The sequence below is a fragment of the Cynocephalus volans genome, chromosome 5 (assembly GCF_027409185.1).
Source record: "Cynocephalus volans isolate mCynVol1 chromosome 5, mCynVol1.pri, whole genome shotgun sequence".
In the NCBI taxonomy this organism is placed as follows: domain Eukaryota; kingdom Metazoa; phylum Chordata; class Mammalia; order Dermoptera; family Cynocephalidae; genus Cynocephalus; species Cynocephalus volans.
The window spans coordinates 132,445,484-132,469,729 of record NC_084464.1 but is presented as its reverse complement, the minus strand read 5'-3'; the positions used below and the strand labels follow the sequence as shown (position 1 = coordinate 132,469,729).

The following is a 24,246-nucleotide window of genomic DNA, read 5'->3' as shown; positions in this document are numbered from 1 at the left end:
CTTATAAACTTTCAGTCCTGAGACCCGTTTGATTTCCTCTATGTTGCACTCAGTACAATGCCTCCTAAGAGTATGCATAAATATTTTTAGTGAAAAATATCTGCACATCATGGGGCAAAATTAGCAAGAGATGTAAAAATCTTATTTCCTATATATTTATTAAATTGTTTTGTATCTCTACTATGTGAAAGTCAAAGTACATTCTTATTCTGAATTCTGAAATGAAATACAATGAAAGTAGAAATGAATTTTAAATGAAAATATTAAAAGGAAAGTTATTTTTCTTAAAATCCTAAAATTGTCCCCTGAATTGAGCATTTGTGGGCAAGTATAAAGTTAAATTTAAAACAACAGCATTGGGGTGGGATGAAAAAGGCTTCTTTTATGTTGCTTCCTTTTGGCATCCCATAGGTATAATACCTATTCCAGAGATTTTCCCATTTCCAGAAGACTAAGACACATTAATATATTACTGTCACTTGTTTTTATCTGGACGTATGATTAAATGTAATGAAAATACCAAAAACAAGGATACAGGTCACAGATCAGAAATGTTCACTCTACAAACCTGAAATGAACTTTGAATCTTTTTTCTCCTTGCAGTAGTACAACTCTGGTTAATTGTCAACAACCTTTGGACTCACTACCATATCTTTAGAGAAGCACCACCTCCCATTGTCCTGCCCCCACCCTCCACATGCATATATCCACATAGGAAAGCAGCCAAGATCCTGTATATATAAGTTTTATTTGTAAATCCACATTTCTTAGCTTAGAGACACCTATATTCTGCAGAAGAATTTTTTTCTCTCTTACAATATGTAGATTGGCCAAAATCAAGGGAAAATGTCCTTGGACTGTAGCCATAGTAAAATTTTACTTAATGCCTATGAAAGCGCTCACCAACCAAATTCCTGTGATAAGCTTCAGCATGAAGTATAACCACCACATTCAGTTTCAAAGTTCAATTGTTAGTTCCTGTGAAAGATAGCATTTACCCACAGTGCAGGGCAAGACAGTTATTGTGGCTAATGACAGAAAAAGTCGGGGGACAGGGCAGGTAACAACCTCTCCAGGAGGAGGGGGTGGTCTTTGCTGCATAGCCATCTTACCTCCTTCAACAAAACTCAGCCCTTGAACTCTGCCTAGTTATTCTGCATTCTAACATTCACCTTCTTTCCCCTAAGCTTTGTCCTCTTTTCTGTGATTGGAAATATTTTAAAATTCTGCCTGGTTCTTTGCTCTGCCATGAATGAACTGACTAGCTGTAAAATTTTTCGTGGAAGTTACTTACCTCATTTAATAATTAGTGACCCGAGACATGGCAGTAGAAATTAGGATAAATAATGGTTTCGCTTTGCATTTGAAGAGCATATGGATAGCCTTTATCAGAGAAAGTCATGTAAAGTTACCATTCAGCTTGGGGGAATGAAGAACACATTCAAAACTGATGAAATAGTAAAAGAAGGGTCTCTTTCAAGAAAAGAGGGAGCAAAAAAGGAATACAGTCGACCCTCAGTATCTGCAGGGGATTAGTTCCAGGACCCCTGTGAACACCAAAATCCGTGAATGCTCAAGTCTCTCATATAAAATGATGTAGTATGTGCATATAACCTATGAGCATTCTCCTGTATACTTTAAATCATCTCTAAGTTGCTTATAATACCTAATACGATGGAAAGGTATGCAAATAATTGGTATACTGTATTTTTTATTTGCATTATTTATTGTTGTATTGTTGGGTTTTTGGGTTTTTTTTTTTTTTTCGTATTTTTTCCCCCAAATATTTTCTATCCACAGTTGATTGAATCTGCAGATGTGGAACCTGCAGATATGGAGGGCCTACTGTATCGTAAAAAAGCAATAGGAAAAAAAAAGGTAAGTAGGAGCAGGTGTGGATGCTTTTCTTTAAAGAGTCAGCATAGCATGACTCTCATTAAGAGACATCACTCATTAAGAACAGATCATTATAACAAAGCAAAAAAAATAAGAAATTGTACATCATAAGTTGGTCCTAGTGACACTTGTAGAAAAGAAGTAGCTGTAATTGGGAAAATGCCAAAAATGTATACATCCAAGGGATGTTAGAATGCCCCTTCTTTACGCTGTTCACCTGAAGAGCTGTGATTCATCCTTTAAGTCTTAGCTCAAAGGCTGGGAAGATAACTGCTGATATTGCCAAGAAGCACCCAGTATCTCCTTTGGGCTCCCTGGCATCCCACCCATGTCTTCATTAAAACATTTATCACTCTTTAGGGATCACTCACACTCCTGCTGCCTCCTCTCCCTCCCCAAGACTGTAAGGATTGTAAGTCCTTGTTTGTATTCTTGGTGTCTAGCAAAGTGAACGGGCATCTAGCCATTTAATTAAGCTCTGCTAAAATGCTTTACGTAGTCATTCATGTGTCTATGCATGTTTTGAAGAACGTATAAGAATCAGTGAGACACTTCTGCAAGAAAGAGTAGATATCCTTCTCCTACGTGTAGCTAGAAAGCCTGGATATAATATATAAAACAAACATAGGAAGACTCTGAATGGTGGGGAGAAGGAAGACAGGCTAGGAACCTTGGAACCCAAGGAATAACACTGTGATGAGTTCCCTGAGTTTTCATTTTAGCTCACATATCTCAGACTTGAAGCTGAAGAAGTCAGCAACCTGCAAACGCCAAGTGCAGACAGCAACGACAAAAAGCCCCAAGAGGGGTCTGCTTTCTCTCTCTCTCTAGCCAAAGGGCCAGAAAAAAGGCAGCTTAGCAAGACAGAAAACAAAAACCACTCTATTCTGACCAAACACCATGGACAAAACCATGGCCCCACCCACCCCAGCAAAGGCCAAGTGGGGAGCCCAGACTTCCAACCTGGCCACACTATAAAGAAGTACCCCAATTCCCCTGTCAGGGTGGTGTCAGAAAAGCTGAGTAGGAACTGGGAATTTCATCCCCACCTGAAAATAATGAAGCCTTCCCCACCACCCCTGTCCCACAGCATCGGTGGAGATCACAGAGTAGTGAAAGGTGCCCTATACATCCCAGCAGGGAGGCATCAACAGAGGCCTAATAGAGAGCTGAATCCTCACCCGGCCCAGCAGTAACAAGGGGCCCCTCTCAGCCCAAGTGTCACTGGATGCTGAGTAGGGAATCTGCACTCCTAGTCCCACCTGGTAATAATGAGGCAGTGCTCTCAATCCCCCTGCTAGGGTGGTGCCAGAGAAAATCAGCAAAAGCAGGTTTAATAAGATCCACAGTCTCATTATACCTAAAATATCCAGATTTCAATTAAAAATCATTCATTATACCAAGAAGCAGGAAAACTTTTTTGAATGAAAAAAGACAGTCAACAAATGCAAACACTAAGATGACAGATGTTCGAATTATTTGATAAGGATTTGACTGAAGCCATCATAAAAATGCTTCAACAAGCAATTATGAATACATGTGAAATGAATGAAAAAATACAGTCTCAGCAAATAGAAGTCTCAACAAAGAGATAAAAATTCTCAGCAAACAGAAGATATAATGAAGAACCAAATGAAAATTTTAGAAATAAAAAATACAGTAACTGAAATATAAAAATCAATGGATGGGCTCAACAGCAGAATGGATTATATAGTGGAAAGAATCAGTGAACATGAAGATAGAACAATAGAGATTACCCAATCTGAACAATAGAGAGAAAACAGATTGAAAAAAATGTATCTACAGAGCCTCAGGAAACTGTGGAACTAAAAAACCAATGAATATTTTAAGTTATTAAATAATTTTCAGCTGCAAATTGTATTATCTAGATGTCTTTGTGGTGAGCCCCTATGCTGCTGAAGAATGATTATCATACTGAAGGACATATAAAAATCTTTGGTGTACTAATATCATACCTAAATTGGACCCAGGCAGCCTAAAAGTTAATGTGGCCTTTGAAGGTTCACAAGTTGGGACTAAAGGGGATAGTCAACAAAGCAGGGAAATCAAGTTCATTGTGTCATTTATCACATGCGCCAAGATGTTAAGTGATCGGTGACACATGCTCTTCAAATCTATGAAACTTCACAATGGACTGCTCGGTACAGAACAGCTCTGCTGCTGGTGGGGTCATTCTTGTGCACAGAGGAAAACATTCCAACCATCTCAATGAAAAATGCCACCCTGCATGTGCTGACAACTTCTCTGAAGTTCCACAAAGACACAATGTTAATGTCTACGAGGACCATGTTTAGAGCTATTTTCAACCTGTATTTACCAGTGAGCAGGATGAGAATATTGTTCTTTTTTTGTACAAATGTAGAGTAAAAGTTTATAGTAAGTACATGCAATTAACTCACAGATTGTCCCTCAAAGTTTAACTTGTTAGAGCCATTAAATCTGAAGAAATCTAATCACGATTAAAAAAAAAAACCTTAGGATTAATAATCTGGCTTTTGAAAGGGAATACAGAAAAGGGAGAAATAGGGTCTCATAAATATTTTGACTTCTGTTCATTTTTCTTCGATTAAAACTAAAAGAAACAAAATTCCATGTTAAAGTGAATCCAGAACTATTTTTAAATTCCTGTAAAGATACTAAAGTAACATGGATATCCCAATCCTATTAGTCTAGTTTGCCAATGCCGTGAAGATTTATTACCAATAATGAGATTCAAAAATTTGGCATTCAGACAATATTCACAGCTACTTCTCCCTTAAGAGAAGAAGAGCAGTTTTAGGTATGGTCTGTCTTTATTCTCCAGAACTTGAACAAAGCATATAATTCTTACACATTCAGATATGTGTGGGACTCAGTAGGAATACCCTCTCCTACTGCTGTGCTGAGTCCACAAGTTTCCCTGAGATGTTCGTATCACAGAGGATTCCCAGTTTTAACTCTGGTTGACAGTTTCCAAACAATGCAATAGTGCGGACAGAGGACTGTATAAAATCTAAGGTTCTCTTAAAAAGATTTATGGTGTGTTTTTGTAATAAAAAATATCAGTCTTCTTGGCTAAAAGTTGGCAAATGTGTTTTCAACTTTAAAATGTCTGAAATTGGCTCTTTCCTTTCTTGATAGAAGCTGAGTCCAGTGATGTGTTCAACATCTGTGATCCGTGCTCTGTGTAACATTAACAGCTCTTCAACCCATGAGGATTCGTGCTTCCCGTGCTATGAGGATGGGAAATGAAGAAAAAATGTCATTGGAGAATACTTATTTCCCTATAAGCTGTCCATTTCCCCAGTTTAATCAGTTATGATATTTTGGCTCTGAAATGGCAGATGCCACAAAATTTGTGAGGCATAATCCCTGCTCTTGAATAGCTCGCCCTCTAAAATATACATCTAATTTGTTTAATTAGATGTATCAAATTTGGGAAAAAGAAAGTATAAAGTATACCTGGAACAGATGGTCATATATTGCACAGGTACAAGAAAATTCAATGGTACGGGGTTAAAAATATTTTGGAAAATAGAAATGATATGGCATGGAAGAAAGAATGGAGATTAGTATGAAGAAAGTTGGATTCAAGTCCTGGTTCTATGACTATCCTATCAGGTAAACTAAGGCAAGTTATTTAACATCTGAATCTCGATTCCCTTACCTGTATCCTCCCTACAGGGTTGTTTTGAGGATAAAATGTAATGATGTGTGCAAATGTACAAACACTAGTTCTCATGAGACTGCATTATCTACACAGTTGCATGAAGAATGAGGTTAGGGGAAGCAGTAAAATACAATTTTATTTCTAGTGAGAGAGTAAAGTCTTAGATGATATGAGATCAGAAAAAAAATTAAACACAGCTATTCTGGCAGATGGAAGCAGAGGTGGTAGATGAAGCAGGTAATAGAGATGGAAATCATGCATCCATGTGTTAGTGTAAGTTTTTTGGAAAATAGCCTTTGGAGAAGGTCAGGTGAAGAAAGTATCCACTGGTTGGTGGACTATGATTGTGTTTCAAAGACATCCTTCAATAAAGGTTCTTGTACCCTTGGTACATTATTAGCTGAAAATGATAGACTTTTCACATATAAAACAGACCAACAATCTCCATATTCCCACTAGCCAATACTCAGTCTCCTCCTCTGCAGTAATCCTTACTCTGGCTCGAAGGGGAAGTGTCCTGACTCAGTGGACTACCTGACCGGTAGATATTTGCCATCTGTTCAACTTTCTCAGGAACAGATAAAATGCACACAGAAGGCATCTGTTCTCTCAGGCTAATGTCCAACTAATCTTTAGAGACTACTTCAGAGATGAAATAGAAGGAATCAATAAGTATGTATGACATACCTTTAAGTAATGCTTTCTCTGGTTCAAGTCCAATATTTAGTATATTCTAGGTACATTGTCATTATAGAATTTGATAAAGTGTTTTCATTTAAGATAGTGGTCTAATAGCTTTTGGAATGGTAGAGTTGGAAAAGGAATTCAGTGTCTAACTCATGGTACTTAACATCATTTTAATCAATGAGATTTAAGCATAAGCCTATGGTTGCCTTCTTCTGGTGGGGAGGGGGCACAGAGTTGAGACAATATGTAGAGAAGCAAAAGCCATCTTTGGCCCATGTGGGCCAAAGCCACATGCTAAAAAGATAAGAAAGGTCTGGGTCCCTAATGGTGTTGCTAACCTAAAGCACCATCCCAAGACTAGGTACCAATGGGTTCCTGTTACATGAGGAACCCCTTACTTGATTAAGGCAATCCACTGGGTGGGGGTTGGGGTGGCATTCTGCTATTTGCTGCAGAACACAACTCGAAGGAATACATTTAAAGACAATTTAATCTCTCAAGGAAAAGAAAGTACTTAAGAAGGGAATAGTTGGTCTGTGTCCAAAAGTGTCCACAATATTGATCCTTTAGCAGAGTTAGATGCCTATGAAGCATCCAAATAGTTAAAGTCCTGCTATTCTGTACTTGATTTTGAACAATTAAAAAAAAAAAAAAAAACTTAATGAAAAATGTGTTCTATGAGGAATGGTCAAATAATTCTGAATGTTTATCACAGAAACAATCAAGGAGAGACATATCTTCATTAATTTTAATGACTGATACACAGAAAGATTATTATGTCAGGGATGGCCAATGGGTCACTGTACTCTACTGGGCCCATGGAAGAGATCACTGTTTTGTTCACTGCTGTGTCCCCAATACCTAGAGCACCAGGCAACAAATATTTATTAAAGGAATGAACGGCTGGATAGAAGAAGTGATGAATGAGCAAACCCAGCACTCCTTCCTACTGAGCAAACCCAGCACTCCTTCCTACTGAGTTCAAACTGGGCCTCCGGATCCTTTTACCCCAGAACTCAGGTATCCAGCACCCATCCATTGGGACTGGTATAAAAGCCAAACCTTTTTCCAACTTAGGTATAGACTTACTTTGTGTAACTTCGGTGGAAAAAAAAAAAGAAAATGTGGGAAGTACTCTAAAGAAAAACAGTTTGCCTCACCATAAGGAAAAACTTAAAAACTGCTAAAATTTTAGGCAGTCTTGACATTCAAATCTTCAATTTAGATTTTCAAAATTCTGAGCAAATAAGATAATGCAAAACAACTGTTTCCAAATGAACACTGGAATGGCAATAGAGCAAGAAAGGATAAGATTTTTATAATAAAGTGATATGTAAAAATTAATTTGAAATGTTGTCTAACTACAATTTTAAGACTGATTTATAGCAGTGCTGACACTTTTGGAATTATAAACCCAGTTTTGAAACAAGAGAAAATTCATATTTCAAATAAACCTAGAATTTTGTGGCTAAGCCATACAAAGTTTGATTCTGATCTGATATTTAGTGTATTTAACAGGCAAGGGCAGTCTTCTCCAAAGATATATCATCTTAGAGGATCAGATTTGAAACTGTCCTGTAATTTCAACGTCCATGCATATTCAAGAGTTGTGTTATTTGCCACAGATGTAAGACACACATACAAACATACATACGCTTGTATTTTCAATATGTAAAATAAATTAACAAAGGCTACTTACCACACAGCTCTCACTGTTATCAGTCCTGTGAGGCAATATAAAAGCTAAGGTATCCAAGTTTTCACACTGCAAAGGAGTCTGGAATTTATTTTTACAACTTGTTAGCACAATGAAGAAGTGAGTTGGAATCAGAATTTCTTGATTACGGATGACTTTGCTGTTTCTGTAAAATATGCCAATATTCACTTTAAGAAAAAAATAATGTTCCTTCTAATGAACATTTCAGTAGAGCATGTTTTTAATATCTACATCTAAAAATCAATGTCAGACAAATAATTAAATATAAGAAGTTAGTAATCACAATGCCTCAACATTTTCTGCCAGATTAAGAGTAATAATTAGAATACAGTCAGATAAACACAATCCAAATAATTTTTATTTTCTATAGAAATTTATTGAATTTTGAAAAATTTTAATTCTATATGAAGACACTGGAATTGAGATACTAAAGAAAAGAAAATATCATTTTTAAATACCTACAACCAAGATTCTAAGCCATTATTTATAGTTTTTTAAACTTTATGCAGTTATGGACAGATAGTAGAGAGAAGAGAGAACTGATCTGGGATTTTTTACTCCAGCTCCTTCAGAGAGAACATGTTGTTTTGAATTCTACTTTGTTTTAACTGGATTTTCTTTCCTATCCCATTAACTTTAACTTTTTTAAAACAACAAAGTTTATTTGATATTTAATATTTGATATTTAATCAGATATTTCAAGAGACCTCCAGTATAGTCAAAAATGTCATGTGCAAAAATATGAATAGTAGCAGACAGAAAATGTTCTGCTGACTTAATCGGATGACTAAATGTTCTGCTGACTAAACCGTAATCCCATTTGATAGCTATTTTTAAGAGTAATGAAATACATTCTTACTTTTTTAGAGTCTCTGAGGAATCGTAATGTCCATCATAATCAGAGTCAAACACAGGACCACTGATGACATTGAGACCATTTCTTTCTTCAGCATACTTTTGCAGTAGGGCCTCATGAAAGTAGTGCCATATAACTGAAACAAGAAGGAAGACAGTGTAGTTTCCAAAGAATAAGGTACCACACTGTCATGTGAAATAAATTAACACCATGATTCAAAATTAGCATTTGTAATAATTAGAGATAAAGTCAAGTTTGGCTTCAGTTTTAGTGTGAGGCCAGAAATCCACTGTTCAGCTTTGGCCTTTGGAAGGATGAAGAAGCAAAAGTTGAATTCAACTCTATTTCAGGCATCCCTGAACGACTGCATCATGATGAGCTTGTGATCATATATCATCATTAAGGGTAACAATATCACAAACACAAACAAGGCATGTCATTCAGATTTACTATGTAATATTTAAATATTCCTTTTGAAGTATTCACAAGTATTCTAGATGTAAATTAGAATAAAAATCTTATATGCTCTATATTTTGATATTCTATACATTAGTTTAAGTATAAATGTGTTCCTGTAAGAGTCAAATGCTGCAATAGTTAATGATGATGTTAAATCTATTCATTTAAAAAATAATAACAATCATAAAGAACTTCCAAATAGTTAAATAAGGAAACAGACTGAAAGTTAATGTAGGTATTAGTGGGCTGTATTAGCTAGAAAACTTTAGGAAGGACATCATATATTTTTTCATCAAAAATGTTTACAAACATTTAAATACAAAGCAGAATAGATACTGCGATATTATTCTAACATTTGTACAATTTTTTATGTACTATTATTCTCAAAGTTAAACAAACCTTGAAAAATGTACTTGATATTTAGTCATTTAATTTAGACCATACATTCTATTATACATAAATCATACCTATATGTATAGATATTCATTGAAATTATAAAATATAGAAATTAAATTTTTTTTACCTTGAAAACTCTGGTACATTGGCACTATATTAGTAGTAAGGAAAACTTCAGAATATATTTCACTTGAATCTTTATTTAGTTCTACAAAGAAAAAAATGACAACTTTTTCATTCTTCACAAATAACACTAGATATTACAGTATTTCGTGGTGGGGGACATGTTTAAAAATTTGCTAAGTATCATCTTAAACCTGTAAAACTTTCCCGGGTATTGAGTCAAAGGAAAATGTAATGTATTTGGTCAAATCCCTTTAAAAAAATTAAGTATTTAAATACTTTCTTTTCCAAGATGAATTTATCAAAGAAACAATTACTTTAATAAGGGCCCCAAATCAAACATATTCAAACTTAACCTTACTTGCTTTATTTCATCTAAAGTGTATTGTACTGACAATCTTCTTTCCTTAAACTTTTTCACAGTGAAAAGAAAAAAGAAAGTATCTGGCTTCAGAACAACACCTACTACCCAGAAAAAACATCACAGGATGTCTGCCTCAAAACGCTGTACAAGGCTTCTTTGTATGAATTTAAGGCTTGGATCTTGTCTATTTTTATAATGCAACAGCCAGGTTCTGACTTCAGACACACTCTGGGGACTGGACTGAATGCTGAGGGTATTTGAGCACCTAGAATCTTCTGATTTCTGCCTTTTAAGGCTGGCCTCAAAGTGTCTTCTCATTTGAACATATAAATTTGCCACTTCAAAAAACAGAACACTTAGCTTCAAAAAAGCCATTCTGCAGAGGCTTTGTATCAGTGAAAAAGCAACCACACTTAAGACTCTACCTTTACTTAATCTTTGAAAAATCACATTTTTTTTTAAACAACCAGGTTATATCTCCATCCTAAGAATCCGGATGTGTCTTTCTAACTTGACTGAGTTTTCTCAAATCCTGTTTAAAAGAGATTCAGGAAAGAAAAGTAGAGTGTTCTATTTACAGTATCTGCACTGAAACACGACCTTCCAAACAAAAACACAAAGTTTTATTAAAATTCAAATTTTAGATGCTTTAAATTTTTCCCTAGTAGTTATGTTTCTAACTCACAATTTTTACTAATAAACAAACAAGGCTATGTGCATTGCCCCTCAATGTATAATATATTTATAAACAAGAAAGAAAACGAAAAGTAAGAGAGAAAGAGGATAAGAAAAGAAAAGGTCAGGGAGGAAGAAACTTACGTGGTGGGAAGAGGAACCCATAACTCAGTTTAGTGTTATTTTTATAATATGAACATTTATGGACAGGATTAAGAGAAATTCGAAAATCCTGGTAAAGACAGTTGGAAAATTCTTCTGTAGAGAAATTGTCCTGAAGAACAAAATGAAAAGAACCATCAGGTATCAGGCATAGAGGAGAGAAGGAAATTCCATTATAAATAGTCAAAGGTGAACTACATCATAAAATTATGGAGCTCTAATGGTCTCTTCCTGTTAACCATTTTTTCATTTTTCTACTAGTGTATTCATCTTTTTTCTAACTGAAGTGCAAACATTCTTTACAATATTAAGGATATTAATTGTTTGTCATACATGTGCAAATATTTTCCTATTCTGCCGTGCTATTTTGTTTATAATGTTTTTATCTATCTATCTATACAATTTTAAGCTTTTATGTAGTAAAATGCTGATTTTTAGAGATTTGAGTCTTATCTTCCACACCCAACCACATGCCAAAAGTTGCTGGGAGAAGGAAGGATAAACCAATGAAAAGCAATGTAAAAACCTCAGGAGTAGTGATGACTGTAAATTCATGCAGCTTTGATAATATCAGAAAACTGAGAAGTCAAATAGCATCAAACAGTGCCGGCCTGTGGCTCATTTGGGAGAGTGCGGTGCTGATAACACCAAGGCCACTGGTTCAGATCCTGTACAGGGATGGCCGGGGCTCACTGGCTGAGCATGGTGCTGACAACACCAAGTCAAGGGTTAAGATCCCCCTACCGGTCATCTTTTTATAAAAAAAAAAAAGAAGCATCAAACAACACCACTATAATTAAAGTATTAAAAACAATAAGTAGGATGGAGTGCCTACAAAACAGTGTAGACTGCTATATATTACAAAGTCAAGTAAAAAAAAAAGTTTAAAGTGTTTTAAAGCAGTCTTCAAAAATTAAAAAAATCAAGTTCAAGAAACTTTATATAAATATGTGAATGTTTGCATATACATTTTTTAACACAGAAATGACATATACAGTGTACACACATATCCCCACCTTCCTATTTAGCAATCTCAGTAAGTATTAACAGCAACTTTATTTTTTAAATTCTACTGCTACCCTCAACTGAGCTCACTCAAATCCCCTTTTCCATTCCTTAAGGGCATCTATATCTCACCAGTCATGTTCGGTTCCTGAAAATCTGGTCAGTCTGGTTTTAAATTCCAATTCCAGGTGAGATCTAAATCTCACATGTTTCCTCCCCACTTCTCCCTTTCAAGGACTGTCTTCACCATTTCTCTTCCCACCACAGCCCCTGGGGGACTGGAAGTCAGGGGGAAAGGTGGTCTGGGATACTGGGATATTTGCCCTCACTCTTTTTAAAGCCTAACTCCTCTGATCTTGGTGGTGGACAGGATTCTGGCCTCTCTCTGATCTAGGCTGGGGTCTTCCTGTAGATGGTAGATGTGATGATGTTACTGGACTTGAATGTCTTTCCCCATCAGTGTAGACCCCTCAGATTTGGGCAGCTGGGAGAAATACTTGTGCTCACACAGCTATGTATTTAGAAATGAATAATTGTGACTGATTATAAAACTAATATCATGAAATTATAAGTTAGAATCATAAAATATCAAAACTGGGTGGGGGGATGGGGAAGGCAAGGAAGAATCCTTTACTGCACACCCCTATTTCACAGAAGAAATCTGCTGAGTCTCAAAGCCACACAGCTAGTTACTGCCAGAGCTAGCACTGAGACCTAATTTTTCTGCCTCCCTGTTCTGTGTCCTCTAATTTGAGAACTGATTATAGAGCAAAGATTAACAACAGGAAATTATGCTTTCAATGTTTTGCTTAATGATAATTTCAAATAGCCACACATTGCTAAAGAGGTGACAAATACTTGCATTTCTGTAGACAGTGTAGGATGTCCAAAGGGGCATTTGGATGTCATGGCTGTATCCACTCACAAACCGATGCTGGTAAAGAAGACAGACGGTGTTTTTCTTCTGGAGGACTCTGGGTCTTCCATAGGGTAAAGTTTCATGCTTAATAATCTTCTCTTGGGTCATAGGGGGAAAATGAAACCACCATTTTTAAATGTAGTTAGTGTGCATTAAGTGATATATAATGATACGCTCATCTAAACTTTTCCTCTAGTTGGCCATATTGAAAAATTATTTTTAACTGTAAAAATACCCAAGTAATTACAAAGAACAGAACCATAAACAATTAACACAACAAACGAGGGTCACTGCAATTTTCACCTGTAAAGATACTGAAATATCAATGTAATATCAAGATATTACTAGAGGACTTCACATGAAATTGCTTGAAAGTCTAGTTAATTAGGATGTATATTATCAAAAATTCTTTAACATTAAATTAATTACTTATTCAGCAGGACATACTCCAGAAAGCAAAATTTCTGGATGATATGCACACCTGGAAAGCAAAAGCCCAGAACTAAAATTATGAGATTAAATTGAATGAAACACTAACAATTCAATTTATTGCCTTTTGTCCAAGTGTCAATGTGCTTTGTAGAGTTCTTTGTATACACCATCTAATAAATTCTTACATTTCTCTATGAATTCAGGTTATATACCCATTTTACAGATGAGGAAACAGCAGCTTACAGGGAAAAAACACTTCTTCTAGGGACATACAGTTCCTAAGCTCTTATTCAAACTAAGAATTACCCAGTTCTGAAAGTGTCATCCTTTACCACAATATTTTGCCACCTCAGGGCTATTAAAGATCTTGCTAATCCAAACATTTACAGTAGGGATTTTATATAAATAAGCTCAAGTCAGGATTAACGCAGAATTTACTTCTTTATTCCAGCAGGAAAAATAATGTGAGCCAAGTAACTTAAGGATCAGAGTTGTATCAAGGTGACTCTGAACATTCAAGTCATAAACTGAAAAATTTCATCAGTTGCATAGTCTCAGTTTTTATTCAAAAGATATGACAAGGGCCAGCCCGTGGCTCACTCGGGAGAGTGTGGTGCTGATAACACTAAGGCCACGGGTTCGGATCCCTATATAGGGATGGCCAGTTAGCTCACTTGGGAGAGCGTGGTGCTGACAACACCAAGTCAAGGGTTAAGATCCCCTTACCGGTCATCTTTTAGAAAAAAGAAAAAAAAAAAAATCTATGATGAAATAACTTTAGATAAATAAATTTATAATCCGTTATAATGAACCAAAACCCAGGTAAGATAGGAGCTTAATAGGTATTTTAAATGGAAATCTGAAGGACCTACTATAAACCTGCACACCTCCATCACGCATGCACATAAGGTGGGATTCAGCTTCCACTTAATATTTTACGTGCTATTTCCACTGTAAAATATCCCTTCTTTCCTTATGACTAACATTCTAGATTGTCAAGCAAAGAAATCTCCATATTTTATCAGGTGGTCCTCCATTACTGCCTTTATTTTATTGGTTATGCTCAAATAATACCCCCAAACCAATTCTGTGTGGCTCACATTGTTGAGAAAAAGCTTGCTTCTTTCCACATTCCAAGCTTGTGAGTAACATGCCTTACCTTCTGCCATGGTCAGATTAAAATGTGTCTGAAAATCCACAATTGGCAAAATCTAAAAAAGTTTATAAAATTATTTTTAAGGATTCAGAGACGTTTTCATTTTCTAATATACAACTTCTATAGTTTAATTAATCCAACAGAGAACAAAGATAAAATTGACAACAGTATTGTGTAAGCAGAAGTTATTTTTTGATGAGGCTAAAAGGAGAGGAATGATAGTTGCAAAAGGACAAAATTGTTAGAATAAACATAACAGTAGTAACTGAAAAACAAGAATATAGGTGCTGCTTTATAATTCTTATATCTCTACTTCAACAGTCTTTCTCCAAGCCCAAATTAAGTCTAAAACAGAATGAAAAGCGTAAAATAAACTACTCCCCTAATTGCTATCTTTAAGGATACCATCAATTTTGTTCATAATGCGACAGGTATTTTTATCTTCTTATGACAAGTATATTAAGATAGGAGTAAAAAAAGAACAGTGTCATATATCCATTTTGTACCAAAAAAATGTTACTTTCTCCCTAAGTTTAAAATAGAGTGGGATGTATTTAGAGAATCAACACTGTGGTGGTTTACTATGTGCTCAAGACCTCACTGCTAGGAGAACAGCACAGATTCCATGCTTCAGGATGTTCACGGACCCAACCAGACTTCTCCCCCCTGCACCCAAGTAAGTCATAGCACCAAGGAATAAAAATAGAGCTGAAAATGCAAAAACTGGGAAGGGGAAAAAGAAATAATAAAAGGTCTGCCTGTGCCATAGAATTAAAAAATATATATATTTACCCCCACTGATAAATTTTAATTGAATACTAAATATTTCCATAGCACACGCTATGAAAGAGGTTTCTATAAAACCACACATATGGGCTAAACTTCTCAGCAATACTTACTGAGGGGTTGCAGGAGCAGCCAAGGTTACCTCCGGGGGTTCTTGTGAAGGGGCACTTTACCAGGGGTTGCACTTCTTTGGGATACTTTGGGGTATAAACAGGTTTCTTCAGAAGGTGGTTAAGACTTCCATGAGTTCCATTATTGGGAGCCGGTGTCAAATTCAGTAAATCTGCATAATTCCAATAATGGTAAAGAGTTACTTAGACATTTCAAACCAGATAAATAATAGACTTGTACCAAGATTTAAAATTTTTTAAAACCAAATATACATAAGAATTCTTTACTCTTTAACTTAAACAAAACTACAAAACTCTCAGGTTTTTAGAGTACTTATGACTATGTTATTCTTAACAGAAATACTGATATGTATGCTGTACTTCACTATAAAATGTTTTGAATTTTAAAGTGTATAATAACTATACTTACCATCTGTTAAATGCATATTATATACAAATCACTGTGTTAATATATTTTTCTTATTTAATGCTCAAAACAATTTAATAAGTTATCATCAATATCTAGTAGATGAGTAATCAAAGCATTTTGCCCTAGGTCTCAAAGCTACGAATATGCAGACCCAGGATTCAAAACCAACTTTGTCTAAGATTCATGCTCTTAATAATAATAATAGCAAACACTTATACAGTAATGCACTTACTATATGCCAGGCTCTGCTATAAGCACTTTAAGATTTATTAACTCATTTTAAGTATACAGGCAGCCAGGAAAGAATGGTACTTAAGACATATTTAAGGTTTTGCAAATGCCCACTATCATCATCTGAAAAAGGAAATAATATTTAAAACATTATACCCCACCATAAAAGTACTAATTCACGGGTACAGCATAAACCAAGACTATGCCTAACGATTCTCCTTCACTTCTCCATCCTTGACACTGCCATTCATTCAACTATTATTGCTACCAGAGACTCTTCCTGTTTGTCCACCTTTCACTGCCTCCAAACTCTTTCTCTAGCTTCCTCCACTGCTCTGATTCAAGAGTCATATAACTAAGCCCTGGCAAAGTGCTAGGCACTGGGGATGTACAGACCACCCACTGTGAGTGTTGTTCTGTACCGGTGTGCAGCCTAGAGGAAAAAACTGATAAGTAATAAGATGGTATGTTCTACACATTTTTTCAGTGACTATGGGTCAGGAAGAAGAGAGTTGACAATGTGAGGGTCTGTTGTCCTTCACCATCATCTCCACAAAGGTGCCCACCATGTGGCCTACTTTTGATAATGCTATCCCAGCTCTTTTCTCAGAAGGGATGAAAGCCGCCTGTTCACACTTACCACACATTAAGTTGTACACTTCAATATTTTCAAAGGAGTCAACCTCAAGGCCGTGTCTGAATCCAGGTCCATAGCCAATAAAGAGGGCCTGGATTGGCCAGAAAAGAAACAGTGTATCAGTGCATTTCAGTTCTGTATACATGTGGTCAAAAGCCATATTACATATATAAACTGGTTATGTTAAAATAATGGGAAAACTACCTTGCCCAATGGACTTTGTGGGATACTGTTTTAACCCCTTTGCACATATAAACTAAGGACATCTACAATATTTCTCTTAGTTTTACTGCAATTCTTGATTTGATGATCAGAACAGAATGGATGATAAAATCTGTTTTCATTATAACCTTCACCCTGCCCACCTCCCACACAGTGCTGCAGGAACCAATTAGATAACTACATATTGTGAGTCTATTTTGAAAATTTTGAAGGGCTAGGTAATATTATCTCCTTTCGGAACATAAGTATGGTACCGTCTCATCTATTAAATCACTGGCTTTCTCTTACTTTGGAGCAATATTCTTAATGGAGCACAAAGGCAAAATAATTATTAGAAATAATTATTTAATAAAAATTAGTAGGACATGTTATATGTTACATGCTCATGAAACACCAATATTAAATTTTAAGAAAATTATTTAATGTCCAAAGGAAAAATCTCTATGAAAGCATATGCTTTGATAATTGTCATTCAAGGTATATAATCAATCAGTCTGTATTTTTAAGTCTAAAACTTTATGGGCCGAGCCGTGGCGCACTTGGGAGAGTGCGGCGCTGGGAGCGCTGTAACGCTCCTGCTGCGGGTTCGGATCCTATATGGGAATGGCCGGTGCACTCACTGGCTGAGTGCCGGTCACGAAAAAGACAAAAAAAAAATAAATAAATAAAACTTTATATATCACTTTTTCTTCATATTTAAACCTATTTTTTAAAGTATAATAGGTTTACTCACTTGCATATTTGAAAATACATTGTCAGAGCCATGAAATCCACTTCCACAATATTTCCTTTCTGAGGGATTCCTAATTTTGACACATAGGAATTAATAATAAATTTTTTTTCATAAAACATAATTGATAACCATAACATTATTTTCTTTAATAAAGAATAAGTAGCTGCTTTGTTAAACAAACATAAAGGTTTAAAAAAAAAAACCCTCCTGGCTTTGAAAAGCATTAAGGGATCACATCTATCTTTCCTTTCACAGACAAATCAACTGTAAGCAATGTAGCATGGAGGGGAAAAACCACTAGCATTGAGACAGAAGTGGTTTTAAACCTTGATTGTGCTATTTGTTAGCTGTGAATTTAGACAATTAATTATCTTCTCTTGGTTTCAATTTCTCATGTTGGTATTTATAAAAAATTCAATGATATAGCCTAAAGAAATGTTTGAAATATAGTATTCATTAAATATTAGTTCTCCCATGAGGGTAAGGACTGTCCCTCCTTTCATATAAAGGCTAAAAGCACAGCTCTCTAAAAGGGTGAAGACAGTGTAATTCTGTTGACTGAATTCTGGTTCACTGCTTAAGTTTTGCTTAACACAGGTACTTATCATGACTTGCTTCTTGGCAACCATCAAAAGAGTTAATGATCAAGTTTTGAGATATTTAACAATGTTAACCCACCAAATAATAAACCAAACACACCAATAAACTGAAGTTTATTGATGGATTAGTATAAGAAAAATGAAAAAAACAACTGTGTATAATAAAGGTAGTTGCACATTATTATAAAGTGTTTTTACCAATTGTTTTCTGAACTTTGAAGGTAATATTAAGCATGACTGTAATGTGTAGAAGGGATATAACGGCAAATGACATCACATAAATATAGATCATAATAAAAAAATCAATATGTATATGAAAGGCCAGGGCAATAGGCAATAGTTTTTAGCCAGGGGTAATCCCTCTTCCTCAGGGGGCTTTTGGCTTTGTCTGGAGAAATTTATTGTTATTACTACCAGAGAAGGGGTGCTACTTTCATCTAGTGGGTAGAAGTCAGGGACCCTGGCAAATATCCCACAATGTACAGGACAGCTCCACACAACAAAGAATTATCCACAGGCCAAGGTTGAGAAACAGTGTTTGTGAGTGAAGAGAATCATATTTGTACAGTTTTTGCAGAGCAGTGTTGTTAGACAGTGCCCAGTGGTTACCCTGAACTACTAACAGAGCAGGCTAAGTTCACCTGGGATACTGTCAGAACTTACAGTGCAAGTTGCCACTGAGGGTCCAAATAGAATGTCAAGGGCTCGATCCTGTCACTTTTGGCAAAGTGCAAACGCTTAGGTAAGAAATGTTTCAGGTAAGGTTTGAAGTGCTGGTTTGGTTCCCGACACTGAAATTGTAAAAGGCAAAGAAAAACTATTATTTCCATATTATCTGAGTGTAAACTTCTCTTGAAATTGCTCTCTAATTCCACATGAATTTTTTCTCCAAACAGTTTACCAGCCTGCCCAATAAGTCACAGATGGAAAAATAACTAAGAGTTCTGACTACTTGTATAATGTACAAGGTGAATATTCCATGCTAATTGAAATGTTTATAGGAAATCATAATTATTATTGCATAAAAGCCCCAGGACCCTTAACCTGTGTCACTAGATTATATTCAAGTTACTACTAATGATCCTATGTTCAAACACCCTTGTAACTGCAAATGCAAGAATTTTCTTCAAGACCTAAAATGTATCAAATATAAAATGTAGTATAGATAACACTAGGACAAAAACTTATTTTTTAAAAATAGGCATTATAAAAAGATTGAAAATAAAAATATAATAGTGCTAACAGTATTTATGGTGGTATAGCTATAGGTTTTTTCTTCTCTATCTTTTCAATTATTTCTTGAACTATCATATAAGTTTCATAATGCCAATAAATAAATGTTTTAAAACTTTCAAACCTAGATTATTGGGAGGCATCCTTAAAGATCTTTAAAAACTATAAGCATTTACATATTGCCCCAGATACTCAAAAATTCTAATCCTATAATTCCAAGAACAGATACTGAACCTTTACTCTAAATACATACATTATAAAAAACTAACAATAACTAGATAATGGAAAAATAAAAATACTCACAGAAAGATTTCTGGCAATGCCTTCGTAATTAACTGAAGGGAGACAAACATAAGAATTAATAGTTGATGGTATGCTACAATTAAAAAAAAAATACAAGAATGTAGAATGTCAGAATCAAATCCCAATTTAAATACCAAAGCAGGTTTCAAACAGCTCATTGAAGTCATTACATATCAGCCACTGAAAGGAATGAAACAGATCTTTAGGTACCACTCTGTACTGACGCCCATGAAATAGTGTCATATTGTTAAGTGAAAAGGCAAGTTACAGAACATCTGTCTATCCATCCCTCTCATCCATGTCTGTCCATTCATCATCCTTTTGGTTATCTATTCATCTGCCCATCCATCCATCTGTCCATCCACCCAAATATCTATCCATCTATCCATATATCCATCTAGATCTAGTATGATTTCATTAGATAAAAATGAAAACATTTTGTATTTTATATACATGTAGCAAATACTGTGAAGATATTTCAAACTTAACAGTGGTTGTCCCCAGAGCGGAGAAGTGAGTTGTGAAGTAGGAGAACTTAGGATATGAAACTGTTATTTTTTACTTTGTATACTCCAATGTTCAATGATAAATCCAGAATTTCCAAATAAGAGGGGCACAGAGTAACTTAAAAGAGAAGGCAAGTAGACGAATTTTAAAACTGAATTTGTATAGTAATCTCCCAGATTTACTTAGCGTATTTTGTGCTACGTCAGTAGCTGTCTAGCTTTATAAAGATTCTTTTAGCCATACTTAAGATTGAGAATATCATCTAAAGAATATATATTGTACATATATTTTATGCATATATGTAGATAAACTGATATACAATTTTTGCTTTAATTTGGGAAATTTGGGGGCCTAACTTACGTAAGGGTGTGGCTAAAGCTTAGCCATCCCAAACATCTCTGGAAACTGCCATTGCCTGTACAGCTTTTATAACAGTTTATAGTTTTTTATATTGGCTATATAAGTTTTATAATAATCATATACCACTTTTCTAAATTTAAAAAAATAAAAGTAAGTAAAACATGTCATTGTAGCTGGCCAGTTAGCTCAGCTGGTTACAGGATGGTGCTGATAACATCAGGGTTCAATCTCTGTGGCCAGCCACCACAAAAAAAAAAAAAAAAGTCAGTGTGCATACGAAGCCTGTGCTTTGTGTCACTGTGTTAATATATTTGCATAACCATTTTCCATCAGTGAAATCTATTTCTCTTCATTAAAATTCAACAGTATCTATTGAAACTTCCATCAAGCAGAGCCTAAACTAAACCCAATTCTTAAAAAATGCTTTTTTCTCTTTCCATTTCAAAGTTAATTGTAACAAAAAGATAAAATTTGCCTGCATATCTAAAAGTAATCAAGAGTGTTAATCAAAAAGAGTACGGTACCAGAGGTGGAAATAGTTATGAGACAGGCTTGACATGCAAAAGAATGAGTATTTTTAAACATTTCTTGGCAGTTCATGTTCTACATGTGGTCAAGAGAGAATGTGAAATTTTTTCTTTTTCCCTGTTTAAAAGGTTCATTCTTTATTATTTTTTTTGGAATGGTTTAAGGAAGTCATTTCTGAGGACAGAAATCAATTGCTTGTAGAATTAATCATCTCTCCAGCATTCCTTCTCATAACAGAACATTATTCTAAAATGAAGTAAGTTATTTTAATGGAGTGTCATTAATTAATTAAACTTAAATAAATGTAGTTGAGTTTTTCTCAAACTTTTTTCTAGCATAATTTTGAACCCAATACAAGTAAAGTATACACTACAACATAAAATTTATTAAGCTCATCAAATAATAGGCTTAGCCCATGAATAACAAACAGATAACCATTTAGATGTGTGTCCTCACATAAAACCCATAAAATCCCCTTGGTACAAAAGATTTACACTGAAGTTTTAATCATGAAAAGGAAAGTAATTGATTCCCTTTACTTTAGATATATAATGATTTAGAGGAATGTATTCTTAATATAACCATATCCAAAGTTACATTAGAGATACACTTACATGAATAGTATTTATCTGGGACATCAGAGGGTCTCAATCGAGCTGCAGGTCCATAGACAACTTTAATATTTTTAACATCCCCCAAATATTTATTCAGATACACATATTTCTTACAACTGCCTTGTTCCATGCCTAGGAGAAAAAAAAAACCCCAAAACATGTTGCAATTTTAATAAAAAAGTTTAATACGTCGAGCAGAATTTCTTTTACTCTCAGAACTTAATTCATTAAACATGGGCTCGTATTAATTCAACACCTGATAGACAAGACACAGAATTTCAGCTATTTCTACCACTTCACTTTTTCAAAATCTTTTTCCTTTCTTTCACCCAAAATTAGTTTAATGTTTTTTTCTTATTTATGTATAACCATATCATTGTGTGAGTGAAGAGAAATGTCTTATCACAATTTTAGACTGAATATGAAAGCCCACTTAATTGTCCAAAATCACTTAGGGTATTAAGTGGGAGTATATGACTCAGTTTCATTCCAGAACTGGAGCTTCTTTAGCATATAGAACTGGAGCTTCTTTAGCATATAACTTCTTAAAAGTGATTCTAAAAATAGCTTTCTGTAATTATTTCTGAAGCAAATAACAATAGCAAGAACAAAAACAAAAAGAAATTTTGCACTTTTTTGTATGCATACTGCTTCTACAGTCCCAAAGCTATACATAAAAAACATGTATTTCAAAGACTGCAGTAAGTAAAAGTGAAATTAAAATACTATCAAAATATATACCACCTTGGGCCGGCCCCGTGGCGCACTCGGGAGAGTGCAGCGCTTGGGAGCACAGCGGCGCTCCCGCCGCAGGTTCGGATCCTATATAGGAATGGCCGGTGCACTCACTGGCTGAGTGCCGGTCACGAAAAAGACAAAAAAAATAAATAAATAAAAATAAAAGTTTTAAAAAAAAATATATATATATATACCACCTCTAAAGTCAGATTTATCATAGTAAAGAAAATTGAAGAGGTACATAATAACCTGTTCCAATTAAATCTAAAGTTGTAGAGTTATAAAATTTAATATTAAAAAAATTTTTTTTGAATTATTCAAATTCCTGGTGTAGGCCTTTCTCAAATCAGAATATAGGTACATTGTGATTGGTAGGCTGTTAGATTTCTGTGAATTCTGTGTTTCACTTGTATTTTATATTTAATAAAAATTTTTTCTAAAGACTTTTCGTAAGAAACTACATTTTCAAAAAAGAATTAACTATAACATTCAGAGAAAACTGTGATACAAAAATTAATCAAGTAAACTGTTTTTGGCAACATTTAACCTGAAGGGTAAATGATGCAAATTCAGATTACCATGATCTGAAATAAGGATGAGGTTCAGACATCTATGCAAATTCAGCTCTTTCAGACCTTCCATCAGCATGCCAACCATGTTGTCAACCCTCAGCAAGGCTTTGATGACCTAAGAACAGAAAGCAACCTTAGGTGACGTATTCCATACTAATGGCTATTTCTATATAAAGCTATCTCTGTTAAAAAAAAAAAAAAAGAAAGAAAGAAAAAGACGAAGAAGAAGAAAAGAAAAGTTCAGTGGATGCAACTATGATTAGACTAAGACAGGTCAGGGTCAAAGACATGAAGAGCAGTAAATAACTGCTGATCATGAACAGTGGAAGGGCCCATCTTCTGTACATGCTCAATCATTATTTTGAGAATGACATTAGCTGATCTCATCAGCTCTCCCTCCCTGAGGTTCAAATGCTACTACTTAGACTAGAGACAATTTAAGCCAAAATACTATCAGCTGAAATCTGCAGTGTTGGGCCAGAAACCAGTGCATTCTTAATCACCACTTCATTTTCTACAATGTTTCTTCTTGTATTTTCAGATTATTTAAATGCCACTGTGTAAGGACAATGTTTCCTAATTTTCAAAATGTTAAAATTATTCATGAAATGCTTTTTATAATTCTATGTACTTAATTTTTTTAACTAGATCTCTTAGGAATACAACCTATTATTTCCTTACAAACTGCATATATTTTACATGTAAATATCACAAGAACACAGAATGGCAAATAGTTTTAGCAAATTGCTTCCTGGCATTTATCTTTCCCTCTCTCCTTGCAAAACCATCTAAGAAAAATTCTTGTGCAGTTTTGCATAATGTATCAAATTAGTTTAATTTTCATTTATAGTCAGTATATTTCACGGTAATATGAGACAAGCTTTCACTTAAAGATATCCAAGCAACACGAATTGGAATTTTTTATTAAGATAAAGTGGGTTTTGATGTGCCAGTAACATTAGAGTTTAACAGAGTTTGCACATTGATGCATATGATTTGAAAAGTAATGACCTCAACCTTGAACAAAGATAAGTCAGAAAATCAGGTACTTTGGAAAATCATTACTGAATTAGAAAAGGCAGCACCGATTTTAAAACTTATATAACCTGATAACCAAACAGTTACA

General features: G+C 34.8%; 1 protein-coding gene across 1 annotated transcript in view; it reads right to left on the bottom strand.

Moving 5' to 3' along the window:
- Positions 1-3,722: 3,722 nt before the first annotated feature.
- The window catches only part of ENPP1 (ectonucleotide pyrophosphatase/phosphodiesterase 1), a 65,564-nt gene continuing 45,040 nt past the window's right edge, over positions 3,723-24,246 (bottom strand). Inside the window, exons 12-25 of the mRNA XM_063096368.1 lie at positions 23,127-23,235; positions 21,811-21,942; positions 19,802-19,833; positions 18,929-19,056; positions 17,667-17,736; positions 16,715-16,802; positions 15,417-15,586; positions 14,521-14,572; positions 12,873-13,027; positions 10,988-11,117; positions 9,809-9,889; positions 8,830-8,962; positions 7,953-8,115; positions 3,723-5,129 (exon numbers count right to left, since the gene is read on the bottom strand). Coding sequence (XP_062952438.1) covers positions 4,959-5,129; positions 7,953-8,115; positions 8,830-8,962; positions 9,809-9,889; positions 10,988-11,117; positions 12,873-13,027; positions 14,521-14,572; positions 15,417-15,586; positions 16,715-16,802; positions 17,667-17,736; positions 18,929-19,056; positions 19,802-19,833; positions 21,811-21,942; positions 23,127-23,235 — 1,614 coding nt within the window. The 3' untranslated portion in view covers positions 3,723-4,958. The remainder of the gene's footprint in view (positions 5,130-7,952; positions 8,116-8,829; positions 8,963-9,808; positions 9,890-10,987; positions 11,118-12,872; positions 13,028-14,520; positions 14,573-15,416; positions 15,587-16,714; positions 16,803-17,666; positions 17,737-18,928; positions 19,057-19,801; positions 19,834-21,810; positions 21,943-23,126; positions 23,236-24,246) is intronic.